The 19,073-nt window shown below is 42.9% G+C and overlaps 1 protein-coding gene across 1 annotated transcript; it reads right to left on the reverse strand.

Annotated features, from left to right (window-relative positions):
- Positions 1–3,857: 3,857 nt before the first annotated feature.
- On the reverse strand, positions 3,858–18,031 carry LOC139766449 (uncharacterized). Its single transcript, XM_071695137.1, has 2 exons — positions 17,199–18,031; positions 3,858–5,847 (listed from the first exon to the last, which is right to left on the reverse strand). The coding sequence occupies exons 1-2, from the start codon at positions 17,316–17,318 to the stop codon at positions 5,239–5,241; spliced, it is 729 nt and encodes a 242-aa protein (XP_071551238.1). The 5' UTR covers positions 17,319–18,031; the 3' UTR covers positions 3,858–5,238.
- Positions 18,032–19,073: the final 1,042 nt, after the last annotated feature.

The following is a 19,073-nucleotide window of genomic DNA, read 5'->3' on the forward strand; positions in this document are numbered from 1 at the left end:
CACACACACACACACACACACACACACACACACACACACACACACACACACACACAACACACACACATACACACACACACACACAAGAGGAAAAGACACGGTAGAAAATGTTTTATATAAATATTCATATATTTATTTATATATTTATATACTTATATATATATATATATATATATATATATATATATATATATATATATATATATATATATATATATATATATATATATATATATATATATATATATATATATATATATATATATATATATATATATATATATATATATATATATATATACATGTCTCTGGGGATAGGGGAGAAAGAATACTTCCCTCGTATTCCCTGCGTGTCGTAGAAGGCAACTAAAAGGGGAGGGAGGAGGGGGGGGTGCTGGAAATCCTCCCCTCTCATTTTCGATTTTCCCAAAGAAGGAAAGAGAGAAGGGGGCAAGTGAGGATATTTCCTCAAAAGCTCAGTCCTCAGTGATTATGACCGGTAATTCAGCATCTATCAGAGTCTTGCTGATATGCTCCACCTGACTCACAGTTCTCGTGGTCTGCTCAGGTAAACCAATAAACTGACCAAAGTTCATTGCAAAAACGGCAGAACTGAGCTCAAGCTGAAGAAACAAGGGTGTTCTTAGATATACACAAGACAACACAAGACAACACAAGACAACACAATACAAGACAACACAAGAAAACACAACACAACACAAGACAACACAAGACAACACAACACAACACAACACAAGACAAGACAGCACAACACAACACAACACAAGACAACACAACACAACACAACACAACACAACACAACACAAGACAGCACAACACAACACAACACAAGATAACACAAGACAACAGAAGACAACAGAAGACAACACAACACAAGACAACACAAGACAACACAAGACAACACAAGACAACACAAGACAACACAAGACAACACGAGACAACAGAAGACAAGGCAACACAACACGAGACAACACAAGCCAAGACAAGACAACACAACACAAGACAACACAAGACAACACAACACAACACAAGACAACACGAGACAACACAAAACAAGACAACACAAGACACCACAACACAACACAAGACAACACAAGACAAGACAAGACAACACAACACAGGAGAACGTTTCGTGGCTCGTTTCATCTTCTCAAGTGTAAGGGAAGGACGCTCTGATCTTCGTTAATGTACACAAATCAAAGACAAGATTATTGACCAATGAGGAATGAGTACGTCAGGCTGCCTGAAATATTCATCCCCTATTGGTCAGTAATTTCTCCTTTGATGGAAAGCCTTAAGACGATTGAGATGAGGCCAGTGTGAGATGGACGGAGTAGTTTAAGAACTTATCAAACATACCACAAGAAGCATTAAGCCATACAGATAGACGGGTAGACAGATATATAGACAGAGATAAGATATGGATAGCATTTGTGCATCATTGCGCAGTTGAAGAGGCGTGGTTTTTGCGCAGTATGGGGTTCACCAGTGTATTGGTTTCTGTCCATCGCTAAGCAGGCATAGTATCGGCGTTCCTCTCCGCGCGCCTCCGCCGCGCAAACCGCGCACCAACGGAATACTGCGCCATTACTATGGGGCGAGGTACCCACGCATCTCTAGTGGCCTTTCTATACGCCGTGTATTGTGGTGACGTCACATCATCTCTGGCGAGGGATGTTGACGTCACATCATCTGTGGCGAGGGATGTTGACGTCACATCATCTGTGGCGAGGGATGTTGACAAAGACCGTGACGTCAGTAGTCCGGGGGTTCGAGGTCGTCAGGGACACAAGGGGTTTTATCCGAGTGACGGAAATCACAACACACACACATTCTCCTGGGAAATTTCAAACTTCCTAAACCAGTTTATTTTCTTTTTTGTACCTAGGTTGAAGTTTAGCTATGGATTCATCATTCATATTAGCTCGTTGTTTTTGCCGAGATTAAAAGTTTCTCCTGTTCTTCAGACGGAAAATTTTTGACACAGTTACATAAATGATAGAATCAGACAGCCACACACACACACACACACACACACACACACACACACACACACACACACACACACACACACACACCTAGATAATTGGCTTAGTCTCGTGTGTGTGTGTGTGTGTGTGTGTGTGTGTGTGTGTGGGGCTGTCTGATTCTATCATTTATGTTACTGAGTCAGAACTTTCGTCTGAAGAACAGGGAAATATGTATGAAAAAGATAGATATTGATGGGTGGATTGTGCGTTCTCCGACATCCAGGAGGCATTTGACACCATTCCACAAAGGAGGTCTGTAAAGAAGCCGTATTTTTGGAAAGTGGATCAAAAATCCTTTTTGGTGGAGAAGAAGGGTGGACGCACGTCGGAGACGCCTTCAGGCAAAGGGATGAGTTAACACAGGTGCCCCGGTGGTGCCTCTGGGTCCTAGTCTTGGGCCGCTGGTGCTCCAGAATGCTTCCAGCGGACGACGCCAAGGTCATAAGAGGGGACGAGGAGTAACAAGACCAGGGACAGTCTGAGGTGTGGTGGATGAAGTTCAACCCAAGTGAATGTAAAGTAACCAAGACAAGACCAAGGCCATCATGTGATTACGTATCAAAATCAAACAGGAAACAAATTGCATAAGTCGAAATGTAAAAATGGACTTAGGCCCTAACCAAACCTGTCACCAGAGCGTTAAAAAGACGTGTGAGGGAAGTAAACTGTATACTGACTGACATCAAACTAGCATTCAAGTCAGTCACTGACAACCGTATTATCATGTGCTTCTCAGAACTGGTCACCGTATTTGAGGGAGCATGGAGACCTCATAGAGAGGGTCCAGATGAGAGCAACAAAGATGATGGTACCTGAGGAAAAAAGAAAGCTGCGTTCCAGGGATAGAGATATAAAGGCCCTCCGTGGAACACAGGACAGTGAGAAGAGAGACTTGACCATAATCCTCAAGTGTCTAATCTAGTTTGGCAACGTCAACGGTAATTTGTTCTCTGGAAGATGGAAAGAAAGGGTAATCAGGCGGCATGGGAAGAGATTAAGCCAAAAACTTAATACAAATTGATGCAAAGGATTATATTTAGAGTATCAGAGATGTAGATTAAAGGAATAAACTGAGTAATGTATTTTTGAATGCAGACTTTTCTTTTAAAGCTTAAAAAAGTGTATGGTGGTATAGAAAGTTCGTGAGATGAGGCCACACAAATTTCTTCCCTTACTTTAGGTATAGGTAATAACAAACATAGACACAAACACACACACACGCAAACAGACAGAGACAAGAAGAAAACGAGATGGAAAGTAAAGATACAATACCTCAACAATATCACAAAAAGATAAACTCAATAGTTTTTGACACTGAAATCTAAATGGCACTTCACGTCCCCCAGTACAATTCTCCTGCCTGCCTTCCAGAAGCCCTGACTCTTGTTCTGGACTCTCTTCCAGCAGCAGAGAATCCTTTCCTTGGTCACCTTCGTCATGGAGTACGACCAACGCAAGAGCATCGTAGTTCATGTTATCTTTTACTGATGATTTTTGAAGCATAATTTTCATGACGTGTTTGGATGATATTTCCCATCTCTTTCTGGAGACATTGAGGTCGCTTTCCAGGTCCAAGTGACTGGAGGTAGTGCTTGACTGCTGGCTGGAATGACGATTTTTTTTGAGGTTGCAGAATTGGAGGGTTCTTGGGAGTGTGGCGGTAAAGAGAAGGTTGGGAAAATAGAAATAGATAGAAGGGCAATAGATCCTTGGGCTTAAGCCAAGTGCTACAGTTATAACTAATCTTTTCCTGTTACATTGTAGGACTTTCCTAATTACATTTTCTATTAGATTGTAGAGATTTTATTAGTACATCTTTTATTACACTGTAGGGTGGGTTTATTAATACATTTTCCATTGTACCGTAAGGATCTATTATTACATTTTCTAATATATCATATGGCTTTTATAATTACATTATATCTTACATTGCAGAAATTTTATTAATGCATTTTCTGTTATATTGTGGGAATTTTATAGTTACATTTTCTTTTTCATTGTAAGACTTTTCTTGGTACATTGTCTGTTACACTGTGGGACTTTTATTAAGGCGTTTTTTATCACACAGAACGAATTTAGGACTTTTATGATTGCAATTGTTCAATTATCTTCTGAGGCCGTACATGCTCTCACTTCATAGATTGTCCAGATAAATGTCTTTCATTCAAAGGGATCTTTTATTTAAGATAACATCTTGCTAAAGGTATGAGCTGCTGTAGATGTGCATCATTCAAATTCATTCAGGTTTGTGTCACTCACGACCACATTCAAAATGCTTGAGTTAAATCATAGTTCACTCAAATTGAATTGTACTCACACAACAGTAAAAGCTTTTTATTCAGTGGTTCAGAAAACAAGAAATTGTAAAGGGATGCTATACTGTATGCTACATAAAAGAGCACACATATATAGTTATAGTTCTTATAGACAATATATGATTGAGTCCTTATATCATGAATGGTTAATTTTAGACCATAATTACTGTTTCATCGGGATACATAGACGGAAATATTATCATAAGTATCACCTGTGCAGGTGAATGATCTCATCATGTCAGCATTGTCAGTGTAGCCATCATGTCATCAGTGTCAGGTTATTAATAGCTTTGATACAGTAGTTCATTCCAGTTCAGTAGCATAACTGAGCAGCATAGCACTACACTAGGAAATACATCATACACTAAATGAGATTGATTAGTCCTTTCATGATAGATTCTGTATGTGTTAAGTACATGAAGGGTAGACTTCTACAAGTCTTTCTCTCTTCCCAAAGGCAGGTTGATGTAGCGTCTCTGCCTCGCTGGTGTTGGTCACGATGCCCTGCTCCACTACAAGATATAAACCAGAGGAGACACTCCTTTAAACAGGTATGTCTTCGTTTTTGGATGTAGTATGGATATAGTTAACTTTTTCTTTTATCTGTGTATGTTATCCCAACCAAGGCATCGAGCCTCATGTAAAATCCTGTACATGGTACATCTCTTGGTCAGTGGGCTTTTGAGACCACTTTGCCAGGAGGTGACCCCTGAGGAGGGGTTAGTACTTTGATCCGTCAGGTACCCATTGTAGCAGCATGAGTTCGCGCGTGTGGACAGTTGTCCTCGAAGGCTGAGCTTCTTTCTTGGTGTGGATGGAAGGTGATGACGTCGACGTCATTGGCCTGTAACTGCGAGAAAGAAGTTGATTGGTCAAGACTCGTTCTCCTGAGGCATTGTTGAGGTCGGTTCAAAGGTCCAGACTGAAGGAACTTCAGAAGACCACAGAGGAACTGATGGATATTCAGTCGATGTTTCCACCAGAGGGAAGAGTGTCGTGCGATCTGAGGATGTCACAGTCACGTCTGTCGGTTCCTGCTGAGGGTCAGACGACATAGAAGAACCAGCGTCTTCAGGAAGGGTAGATACTCCACTCTCACCACTCTCGGGGGTCAGATCGCCCGTTGCCTCCGTCGCACGGATCAGGGTGGTCGGCGCAGGCGGAGGAGCAGTGCTGGAGACAGAACAGCCTCGAATTCTCCGACAGCGTCCATGCCAGTCGTAGGAATAACACGGCAGACAGGGTGATTCCTCACGACGCGTAGCTCCCTGCGCCCCTGCAGTGCTCTTGACGGGGTCCCTGGAAATCACCGATGTCAACAGGGCGGAAGAAACAGTGCCGTCACTGTTGACAACGCAGCCAAACTTCCTCCTGCAGCCCATCTCCTCCTTCCTGAAGCAGGGCAGGCACGGGGGGTCGATCAGAAGGCGACGGATGCCTCGCAGGCCGAGGTTCTGTGTGGTGTTCGTGGCCTCCGAGACCTGGAAGAAGGAGAACCAGTTAATATCGTGAGGTACAAGGCATGATGTCGGGAGGCCACATAGAACATGTAACAAGAAGACCCGAGCGCTTTCGTGATAATCCACATCTTCACGAAAGTGGTCCGAGCTTCGTGTTTCGTTTTCCTTGTGTCGTATACCCGAATCATGTGTTCTTTTGTGATATATTTGCTTTAGAATGCGATATATTACTCCATAGTGACGATACACTTCCTGCAACTTTGAAAGTACGTCAGACAGAATACTTTACGATTGGCATGGGTTTTAAAATTTCGCAGCGCAGCTCTGAAAAAATGCTCTAAGCTAATCTCACCCAACTATACGTAAACACGTAAGCTACCCAGTATTATCACCCTCAAAGATACAGAATTTTTAAGTTAGCTGAGACGGCAGGAGCAAGTGAGGCCCTAATCAAGGCCATCTCATTAACGCTATAAATATACATGCATATATATATTCTTTTATACATATTCGCTATTTCCCACGTTAGCGAAGCATCGTCAAGAACAAACGACTGAGCCTTAGAGGGGAAAATCCTCATTTGGCCCCTTTCTGTGTTCCTTCTTTTGGATAAGTAAAAACTGGAAGGAAGGGTTTCCATTCCCCCCGCTCCCACCCCATTGAGCCGCCCTCTACGACACGCAGGGAATACTTGGGAAGTATTCTTTCTCCCCTGTCGACCAACCCTTACGACTGGATGAACAGCTGGGTCTACTTCACCTCACAGCCATCTGGAAATACAAGCGCTACCGCTGTGGCTTGTCTTGTGCACTGTCACACTGGTCCGCACTGGAGGCAGGGTTGTGGTATACCTCTACACCCTCGGGTTAAATGTCGACCCCTCACGCTGAGGCGTGGGCTGCATGTCTTGGTCATCCAGCATACAGGTCGACCCTGACTGACGGGAGATTATATACGTTATAACAGACTTTCAGAACTCAATCGCTGACGGCGTGGGAGTGACGTAATATGGTTTATTACGGTAGTAAGTAGCTTATAAGAGCAAGGCACCAATCAAAGGCATTATATCTTTTTATCCAAGTCTACCCATATACCATCAGTCCTTTTCGTTCTTCCTTTACCATTCCATTTTTCACTCCCCTCATCGCATTCCTATCTTCTTCATCCTTCTACCTCACTACTCATATTTACTCTCTTTTCCTCTCACCGGGTTTTCATCTTCCCATTTTCTTGTACTTGACACCTGTGGGGACAGGGGAGTGCATAAGAAAGCCACATAGAAGAGGACCAGATGGTCTTGGCCGAGGTTATATGTAGGATGACAGAGATGATCAGTGAAGTTCCTGCTATAGATAGATGATGCATTGATAGTGAAGCAGAGGGAACAACACCATAGTTGCCCCTGATGATGTTTAGGGAATAGCCAGCCAGCCACCTGGGGTTCAGAGAGAGCAGACCTGGTATGATTGTAGGACAACAGTAACAAAAACAGATGTACTATGGAAGCACAACTGTATCATAAAAGAACATATTTACTTCCAGGCTTTTTAACAAACCATATCATTAATATCAGTCATACCCCCAAGAGCCCCCTCATTTATGGAGGTCCTACAGCTTCACTTCTGCGCTACAGTCAGAAGCAGGGAAATGATAGAATCACTTTTGATTTCTTATTTCCCCAAGGTGTCTTGAAAACACGCATCTCCTTTACTCAGGCATTAATATGCTACTGCGGAGGAGTGACGTATCATATTCGAGTTCGTCCAGAGCTGCGTGTGGATCCCATGACGCGCCCCCTCTGACCACATAGGAAATGATGAAGTAGACGACCAGGATGTGTGAATTCTGCCTTTGTTTTCAGTATGTAGTCTGTGACGATGTGAAAAACGTCACGTGACTCACATGTTGATAAGGCTTGGCAGTTCAATTTTCTTTCCTTTCATTCAGCAACTGTTGGTGTTTCCCGTTAACGGGAGAGAGAAAGAGACTCTCTGTTGGTGTTTCCCGTTAACGGGAGAGAGAAAGAGACTCTCTGTTGGTGTTTCCCGTTAACGAGAGAGAGAGAGAGAGAGAGAGAGAGAGAGAGAGAGAGAGAGAGAGAGAGAGAGAGAGAGAGAGAGAGAGAGAGAGAGAGAGAGAGAGTCTGTCCCTGCAATGTGAGCGTCGCTCTTTTGTTTCTTTGTTCGTTCCTCCCCTGTCATGAGGTGTTTAATGACCTCCCACAACGAGTCATCTATCATGATGGAACGACCGGGTAAAATTATGGCGTCAATATTCGCTATAGGACTCTCTATGAATTGTGGAATTATGTCTTGATCTACCGGGATATCGTAGAGGAATGATGATATAGCCATAACGAAGGAGCTAAATATTCCCTGATCATACGGGACACCAAAATGTGTGTGGGTATATATAATGTGGATGTTACCGGACTCCGCCTACATGAGGCTACACTTCGATTGAAAAGTCTCCCTTGGCATCACCGTCTGTGGACGAGGAAGGTGCACGGTCTCGTCAAGGAACTTTTCACTCTGATGTGATTCATCATTTCCCAGCTCCTGACAGGTGCGCAGCCTCAGAGCTGCTGGAGCCCCCTCAGTGAAAGGATTCTTGGGTTTCATGATAATCATAGTAATAATAATAATAATGATAATGATGATAATGATGATAATGATCATGCAATGCTGACAATGATCATGTGTCTCGTCTCTGTCGAATAAGGGGACCTGCCTGGTCGGGAACGAGTGGCCGGAAACCTCCTCTCTTGTATCCTCACGTCATAAGAACAGTCATGGATTGAATGTGCGAAAGGAAGATTTGTTCTCAGTGGCTTGAGGCTGGGGAGCATGACCATGTGTGGCTTTAACCAAAATGAAAAAGAAGAAAAGAAAACGGTTAATGCTGGGGTTTGGGAGCAAGGGGCGGATCTATAGTACGTTGCGGGTGAAGAGAGGTATATAGAGGTGAGTCAGCTGTTGTTTGCAGATGATGCGGCTCTGATGGGAGACTTGAAAGGGAGACACCAAAAGGATGGTGACACGGTTTTTGGGAGAATGTGTGAAAGTCGAAAGTTAAGAGTAGATGTGAATGAAATTAAGGTGATAAGGTGGAGTACGTGAGACAGGATGGTTTGTGTATAAGTTTGGACGGGAGGACCTGGAGGAGGTAGAGTGCTTTAGGCACCTGGGAGTGGACGTGACAGCGAATGGAACCATGGAGGATATGAAGTATCGTAGGATGAAAGGACTCAAGGAACCGACTGCGATAAGGAGCTCGTGGAAAAAGGAGTTCGGTGTCTCTGTAAGGGCAAAGTTGGGTATGTCTGAAGGCACGGTATTCTCGACAGAGTTGTACGGATGTTATTCTTAGACCGTGAAAGTAAAAGAACGGGAGTGCGTGGATATGTTAGAAACCGGAGTGACAAAGGGCAAAATATGTAGTGTGAGGAGGGATCATCACGTAAGGAAGGACTGTCACAGAAAGGTATTCTAGTGGTTACAGTCTGAATGAGGGCGTCGACCAGGATGTCAAGGAATAGTCTGGGCATATAGAGAGGAAGATGAGGGAAGAAGTGATTCATAGATGTACGTGTCATCGTTGGAAAGACGCTAGGGAGTGGAGATAGTGAAGGAGATGGAAGGTTGGAGTAAAGAAAGGTTTGAGGATGTACGAGCCTGAAGATTCAGGAGGGCGATAGACTTGTGTTAGATATACTAATCTAAGTAACTCTGATATTAGTCCTTTGAAATTGTGGTAATACACGAAAGCGCTCCGGATTCTCATGTTTTTTTCCTATTCTGCATTTATTAAGTCACGTGTTTGCTGGCAGGGTGGCGACTGGAATGGATGAAGGCAGCAAGTATGAATAAGTACATGTGTATCCGTGTATATATCTGTGTATGTATATGTATTTATATGTGCATGTGTGGGCGTTTGTGTGCGTACATGTGTATGAGGGTGGGTTGGGCCATTCCTCATCTGTTTCCCTGCGCTACCTAGCAGACGCGGGAGACGGCGATTAAGTATAATACTGAAATATGTATATATATATATTCATACTATTCGCTATTTCCCGCGATAGCGAGGTAGCGCTAAGAACAGAGGACTGGGCCTTTGAGGGAATATCCTCACCTGGACCTCTTCTCTGTTCCTTCTTTTGGAAAATTAAAAAAAAAAAAAAAAAAAAAGAGAGGGGAGGATTTCCAGCCCCCCGCTCCCTTCCCTTTTAGTCGCCTTCTACGACACGCAGGGAATACGTGGGAAGTATTCTTTCTCCCCTATCCCCAGGGAATACATATATATATATATATATATATATATATATATATATATATATATATATATATATATATATATATATATATATATATATATATATATATACATATATATATATATATATATATATATATATATATATATATATATATATATATATATATATATATATATATATATATATATATGTGTTTATCCCTGGGGATAGGGGAGAAAGAATACTTCCCACGTATTCCCTGCGTGTCGTAGAAGGCGACTAAAAGGGAAGGGAGCGGGGGGCTGGAAATCCTCCCCTCTCGGTTTTTTTTTTTTTTTTTTTTTTTTTTCCAAAAGAAGGAACAGAGAAGAGGGCCAGGTGAGGATATTTCCTCAAAGGCCCAGTCCTCTGTTCTTAACGCTACCTCGCTGTCGCGGGAAATGGCGGATAGTATGAAAAAAAAAAAAAAAAAAAATATATGTGTGTGTGTGTGTGTGTGTGTGTGTGTGTGTGTGTGTGTGTGTGTGTGTGTGTGTGAACTTAGTGTCAAAACCACTAATATACACATATTTACATATACATAAACACCCATACCCGCACATATACATACATATAGATTTCAACGTATACATGCATATACATACACAGACATATACATATACATATATATATATATATATATATATATATATATATATATATATATATATATATATATATATATATATATATATATATATATATATATATATATATATATATACATGTGCATATTCATACTTGCTGCCTTCATCCATTTCCGTCGCCAATCCGCCACAGTAGAGAGAGAGAGAGAGAGAGAGAGAGAGAGAGAGAGAGAGAGAGAGAGAGAGAGAGAGAGAGAGAGAGAGAGAGAGAGAGAGAGAGCTGATGAAACCTAACTGTCAAATAATACAAAGAACAATTGCTCGCACCTACAACAAAGTCCAGGTCACTTTAGACCTACACAAGAATTTGACCCGCAACATTCCACTCTTATCCCCTCAGTTTCACTGTCATTATAATGGTATACCGAAGCCTCAGGATAACACTAGAGTACCAAGTCATTGTTCCCTCGTATGTCACATTACTAATCTAACTTCTGCACTCTGGAAAAATATCTTTTGAAGACAGACCGCAGGATATTGTACCGATGTCTGATGGTAGATAGCCATCTCGTGGGACGCAGAGTTGACTTGTATGACAGTATGTTGGTGTATGATCTTATCTATTCTAATCTACCGTCCAATATGCAAGAGCGTTACATTGTCCTTGCACTCGGGATAAACAAAGAGATGTTTCCGGCATTTGTTTTGCGTTGAAGGGGTGACGTCTTTCATTCTCTGTCGCTCACATTCATGACATCGTTATAAATCATTACATGCCAGCTGGAGTCATACCATGGGACGTTTTCTATTCTTTCATCCCGAGTGTCGCTGTGGCTATGACCTAAACCTAGAACACTGTTCATTTGCGAGACTGTGTTCGGATGTGTGGTAAGGAGGACACTTGGGATAAAGCCGAGGTCGTTTTATGTGATCGTGGTGTTTCTGAGTTTGGTAAGTGTACGTGTCGTGTGATGACTGGTATGGTTTTGTTCGCTTGTATGTCGGGATGTGTGTGTGTGTGTGTGTGTGTGTAGGAGAGAGAGAGAGAGAGAGAGAGAGAGAGAGAGAGAGAGAGAGAGAGAGAGAGAGAGTTAATTCCAGGATGTTTAACGAACCCTATCACTATTATCATGTATAGCCCCAAGACCCACTTGATAAGGTTCGTACAGCTTCAAGGCTGCGCTACAGTCAGAAGCAGGGAAATGATGAAATCCTTTGGAGCGACAAGTTCCTCAAGTCCAGCAGCTCACAATGATACGACCTCGCTGAAGATGACTAGCCATTCGCTTTGCACAGGCGGAGTTCTGGTAAAATACAGACAGGAGAAAACACCTCAAGGATCAAAATCACAAAGAAATTCAAAAAGAAACAGATCATATAGTCAAAGTACATATGTGGGATAAGAATCGATGTTTCTTCTTAAATGACGAACACCGTACAGTGTAATTCACTAATGAAGCTGTACAAAAGGTCGACTCATAATTACAGAGTTGAGGAAGAGTTTGCTTCGTCCTGGCAAACCGAAATTTCACTGAAGGTTATTTCAGTAAGAAGTAAATGTGTATGTAAGTGGAAGACCTTGTATGAATGAGCGATTACTTAGGGCATACCCTGAGTCATTATAGGTTTCAGTTAACGAAGATCTCTCTCTCTCTCTCTCTCTCTCTCTCTCTCTCTCTCTCTCTCTCTCTCTCTCTCTCTCTCTCTCTCTCTCTCTCTCTCTCTCTCTCTCTCTCTCTCTCTCTCTCTCTCTCTCTCTCTCTCTCTCTCTCTCTTCCCTTCACAACTCGATGGTGCTGAGCTGTGGTGCTGAGCCTGTAGGTAGGGCTACTTACCTTCTATAAGCCAGCGGTCGTATTTACAAATGTCTTTGAACTTCCTTGACACTCATTCTCATACAGAGTACATTTTCTTCTTCTTCTAAATGATACTTTTCCTTGAACCAGACTGCGTGGCAACATTTGTCAGCGAGTAATATTAGAGAAGACAATCTCATTAGACAATTGTATGTGTACCACACAATGAAATACAGAGGTCGAAAGACCCATTTAGTGTGTGAAATTCATAAGGGATTCCATCCAAGGACTTTATTTATCATCAAATTGAGGTAGACGAGGAAGCTTTTCAAAGTCTAAACTTTCTTGTTGATTTAGCTCGAGAACTCTGGTCCCTGAGAGTCAACGGAACACAAGTGTGGGACATCAGAGTGTGGCCATCATGGTGAAATATAAGGTTATAGTTTCCCTTGTCTCCAAGTCGCAGCCCAGGTTATCAAAGTCATATGTTGTTGAAGGATGGGGAAAACTGGTTCATGTAAACCAATCGTGTTACAGTGCAAACTATGGTTTACAGTTATGAAGTTCTTAGGGTGAGCGAGGCACACACCACGGGGATGAGAGATCGAGGTAAACTTACCCTCCCTCACGTTGCTACAGATGTGATCTTAGTATATTAGCCATCTGAGGTTTACTAATCTTTCCACTGCGTGTGAACCTCGCGGGCTGACCAGAGCAATCATTTTCCCCCAGTATGTAGTTGGCGTTACAAACCTTAACACACTCACATGGTGTTTGCGTAACTATGGCTGATATGTTACCCAAATACCAGCGGACAATTATCATTACAAGTGAGGTGTGGAGATGTGATGACATACTGACACACTTACTCATTCGTTAGATAAGCAGCTGTCCAGTCCGGCCTATAATGACTGGGCGTACCTCACACTATCATTTCTGTTGTAATAGTTGAGTTGTGCTTCCATTAGATGTCTCCGCCCTGCATCTGTTACCATAAATTCTAGTATTAGATACATAACAGGTTCCATAACCTACTTTACCTGGAATTTTGTATTGTACTGAGAAGGAATTCTGAGCTCGTGGTCCCTATCTCTTGAACCTCCTCTACCATCATATGTTTTCCTAAAATTCTGTATGTTGCTCATATTCTCAATCTCATAACTCAGTTTCTTCCATTCACTCATTACTCTCAAATTATGAGACCACCTCTTTAAATCTTTTATAACAAGACTTTTTTTCTATAAACGAACGTGCTTTTATGTAAGTTTAATCATGGTTTTACTGTGTTTCTTTGGCTTTCATTGTTGTCATTCGTCTTTGGAGGCTGGACGTACATACCATTATACGGCTGGCACATCAGCCCAACCAAGATGATCTATTTGTGAAGTATCATCCTCCCAGACTGGTGTGATAGTAATTTAGCTTTAGGGCGATATCTGGCTTCTACTATATTTGCTACCTCAGAAGTCAGATGGCGCCATGACTATCCGCTGTTATTATTGCCGTCTGCTCTGATGAAGCTCATTTGACAACTTCGGCAAAGAATAGGGTGTCGGCACATATCATCACATGGGCCCACGCAGATGAAATATACCTTAAAGATAAAGAACTGCTGATTACAATAAACATTAATTAGAATTTAACAAATGCTTGATATTCTGTATAAACATATGACGGCCATTCGTTAAACATTTTTAGTTTAACAGTTCTCAGTTCTCGTTTACAAGTTGACCAGACTTACTGAAGAGGCAGCGCCAGCGTAACGTTATGGAAGCTGTTTAAATACCAGTGTGTTAAAGAGACAATAGCCAGTGATCTTAAAGTGTCTCCACCTGTAGTGCAGACAATCAGAAAGTATATACATTTAACTGTTGACGCCACGAAGATCACGCGTGTTCGTCATGAGAGGCAGGAAGTGGAGGTTAAGTATTACAGTGTCATCTGTTTGGTTGAAGAAGTCTTACTGAGGGTGATGGATGATAACCATGACGGTGTAAGCAGTTTTTCCTGTTGAAATCATAAACGTGTTTGATGCGAGCGGTACATCGCTGAACGAGACCTCGAGACCCCAGGAAGCAAGGTGGGTGGAGATATTTCCGCATTGTTTTTCCTCATTCCTTTATCTCTGCTTTATTGAACTTTGTAAATAGTATGACTTAGTATTGATGCTTTCTAGACTTTATGTAGAAGGTAGAGATTTTTACCTGTGGATGCTAAGAAAGTATTTCATCACATCGTGATTCACATACTTTTATTTTAGTGAATGTTTATATAAAAGAAACTCTAGATAGCCTTTCAGGATCATTCTCGTGAAAAAAGTGGAATTTCTATCTCAGTCATACCATATGTATATCAGGGAAGTTGTTGACATGTCTAGCGCTCGCGTGAAGCATAGTGTGACCCCGAGCGGGCGGGGTCACCCAGCCTGAGACATGAGGGTGTTAATGATATATATATATATTATATATATATATATATATATATATATATATATATATATATATATATATATATATATATATATATATATATATATATATATATATATATATATATATATATATATATATATATATATATATACATCATGTCATTATTCGTCTTGTGTACATACAATAGTCTAAGCCGCCAGGTATCCATTCATCGACCAGCCCCTTGAGTAAGATGAACAGCCCACACGTTCTTGGAAACCCCACATTACAGGAATAGCTAAGTATGCCTCTAAGAAATTGGGCGTCCTGTTTAGATGTCGAAATTTCTTTGGTTCTGAACAGTTGCTCCGTGTATACAAGGGACTGACTCATCCTTGTATGGAGACCTGCTCGCACATCGGGGGTGGTTCTAGCTCTGTATCCTTGCTTGACAGAGTTGAGTCGAAAGCGATCAGACTTATAAAATGTCCCAGGCTGACTTCCAAACTTGATCCCTTTACCCTACGCCGCAATATTGGTTCACTTTCCCTCTCCTATATGTATTACTTTGGTTTCTGCTCGCGAGAGCTGGCTTCTTGTGTACCCAAACTACTAGGTAGACCACGCAATGCTCAACGAGCTGCTGAGTCGCATGATTATTGTGTGGCCTGCAGCAACTCAAAGGTGGGCCGTTTTGATACCTGCTTCTTTACCTGCACGTCGAAGGTTTGAAAATTTCTACCTTCTTAGGTCTTTCCCAATAACTGTGACCTGGCACATTTTGAAAGAATTTTTTCTATTTATTTATTTCTAAATTCATAACGATTTTCCCTAGTCTCTTCTTTTTCCCTTTCATAATACTTTCTACATTTCAATTAAGGCCCAGCCTTGATATGGACTTTTCTTCGTGGCTGGAGCCTCCAACGTGAGAGAAAAAAGTTATTATTGGTTGTGGGCTGACTACGGCGTCCAGGAGTCAAACCAGGCGGTCTCTTGCGTGAATCATGGTCAGCGACACGAACCACCACACCACCAAAGTCCCAGTGTGTTACGTGTGTGTGCTGTGTGTGTGTGTGTGTGTGTATGTGTGTGTGTGTGTGTGTGTGTGTGTGTGTGTGTGTGTGTGTGTGTATGTGTGTGCTGTAGTTTCCTTAGGATTGTATATGTTCTGTCTGCTTACAAAACTCTGTTAGACCCAACATTGACCATTCTTCATATAGACATATAAACCCAACACCGACTATCGTACGTATAGATATAGAGTTGACTGTGACAATCGTTCATATGGACATATAGAGCTAAGGGTGACTACCGTTTGTAAAGATATATAGAGTTACCAGTGGCTACCGATGATATAGATATAGAGATCTAACGGTGAGTACCGGTCATATATAGAGCCAACGGTGAGTACCGCTCATATATAGAGCCAACAGTGACTACCGTTCATACATGAATATAGAGCCAACAGTGATTACCGCTCATATAGATATATAGAAGCAACAGTGACTACCGTTCATACAGATATATAGAAGCAACAGTGACTACCGTTCATACAGATATATAGAGGCAACAGTGACTAGCTTTCACGACATTCTTCAGTGGTCTGTACGGCGTTGTGAGTTTGGTAGTTGGACAGTGATGCAAATGGGGAGAGACAGCTCGTATATGTCACTTGTACCGTTGATACCGTTGCTCAGGGTTAGGTCACCGACAGGCAAGGTCACCAATAGACAAGGTCACCAGCAGACAAGTTCATCGGCTGGCAAGATTACCAACAGACATGGTTATCCGCAGGCAAGGTCACCTGCACGTAAGTTCACCAGCAGGCAACATCACTAACAGACAAGGTCACCAGCGGTCAAGATCACCAACAGGCAATATGACGAACAGGCAAGGTCACCAACGGGCAAGGTTATCAGCGGACAAGGTCACCAGCAGAGAAGATCCCCAGAGGACAAGGTCACCAACACCACTACCTGAAGGAGAGGGGCAACTGGCTCTACTGCTGGAGTGAGGAAGATAGTGAGGTCATGGTGACTGTAGCGCTGAACGATCTTTTTCTACAATTACTTTTGAAGATGATGAGGTCCCTCATCTTCTGTGAAGTGGAGGAGGAATTCTGTGAATGTCTTAAAGCTATGCGGGATAATGGGAAGCCATTTTCTTTGATAGGGAGATACATTTTCGAAACCTATAGAAAACTAAGCTCACCCATTTTCTTTCATTCATGTCTCTTACTCAACGAAAGATGATCTCTTTCTCTACTGGGGATTTGCAGACTTACCTTCTCCGATGACGCCGCCAGGAGCGGGGACAGAGCAAACACTGCATAGATCATCCACTTAGTATGATAGGGTTGGCCCGGGCGAAGGGTTTGAGGCTGCTGGAGTTCCCGAAGGTGCATGATTGCACTCACGCCGGAGGCACCGGTGGTGCCGTGGAGTTTGGCCCTGGTGTTCGCTGCTAGTGGTCAGGAGGTTCACGGATAAGTGGTTGCTGAAACACGAGAGCTACAGCTGAAGCGGTTCTTGTCTAACCTCCGCTTCAGTGGTGATTTTCTGTGATTGTTCTCTTGATAAAATACGGACTTTACTCTTCAGACTAATTATCTTAACCAGGCAATGCTTTTTTCTTACTAGGTAAGGCTGTCTAGCTGTCTTGGTGAATCACTAAACTGTTTTTTCCTAGATATTTTCCATCCACGCACATCGTTCATAGTTCACATCAGATCACGAGTGTAGGACGTTCGTAACTCTAAGGTCACTAACCTAGCATGGGCTGGTTCTCCCAGATGTCTTGTACAGATTTGCTGGGCGTCCTATACACCTCTATGGTCGAGATGGTTCTCCAGGTCGTTATGTACAAGCCTCTTATCGAGGTGGTCCTCTCTGGGAGTTCTGTACAGACCTCAAGTCATGTATATCTCACTGCGCCTCACACCACAGACGGAGCAGCATGATGCATTTGCGCATCTCCGTCCAAGACCAGTCTGAATTGGGAAGATGATCGCCCCTCCCTCAACACCTGGTCTTATAGCATCCCCACCACTCACCTCTCGGTCACCACAGCGGCAGCGCCTGCACTGGGGACACACGCAGGGGGAAATAGTCCAGTGGACGGACGCCCACCGACAACTGAGGACGCACGGGTACCTGGCAGGTGGCGGTCCGGGAAGTACCGACCGACCGTGGCGCAGCAGCGGGGGTTCCGGTGGCGTGGTTTACGGGGGAGGCGAGAGACACGGGATCCAGTTCCTGCTTCGTGCGGTAATTTGCCCGGCTGAATATACATTGTTTGGGAGGGACGTGTCGGGAATTCAAAAGGTTCTTATGGGGACGTGTTGGTTTATACAAGGGAGAAAGAAGTGTCTCTGAAGGTTAAGAGAAGGTTATTGGTGGTGGTCCTGGTGTCAGTGAAGCTTCGTGGCCACAGCAGTGACCCGTGGCGGTCAGGAGGGAGTGCTTGAGGATGAGAGGGGAGGAGGTGGATGGTCATTGCTTCCACCTGTGGACGAAGAATGTAGGAGGAACCACCCCCCCTCCTCTCGACATAGCACACTAGGGACAGGTTTACCTTCACGTGATCTTGATGGTATCAGTCACACACACCCACACACACACACACACACACACACACACTCTCTCTCTCACACACACACACACACACACACACACACACACATATTTTCGTCCATGTAACATAACACGATTAAGTTACTCGCGGGAGGCAGTAAGGTGGAACGCATTGCCTTTATCCTCTACATTCGCGCCTCCTATTTGCACAGAGGAGATTGCAACAGAAACGTTGTAATTCCAAAGTCCATTATTCGTTTACCTTAATTACCCTCTGTATGACGTACATTGCGGCCACAGGAAGTGATTATCAATGAAGGTAGTTCATCAAGTATCCGCTGCGAGTTGTGGCGCTCTCGTCGGGCCGAGCGAAGAGCTTATGGAAATACTATGAGTCATGGCGCTTCAGTCTGTGTCATACCGTTCACTCGTTAAGGGAAATATCCCGGATTTGATCATCAGTCTATTCATTCATTTTTTCATTATCGTTTCAAGAAAAAAAAATTGGGTTGAATAATTCCAATGACATTAATGTGTACGTGTCTTATTGTGTCACTCATTCCAGCTGGAGATGCCGTGGTTCAAAG

Source organism: Panulirus ornatus, chromosome 57 (assembly GCF_036320965.1).
Source record: "Panulirus ornatus isolate Po-2019 chromosome 57, ASM3632096v1, whole genome shotgun sequence".
Taxonomy (NCBI): domain Eukaryota; kingdom Metazoa; phylum Arthropoda; class Malacostraca; order Decapoda; family Palinuridae; genus Panulirus; species Panulirus ornatus.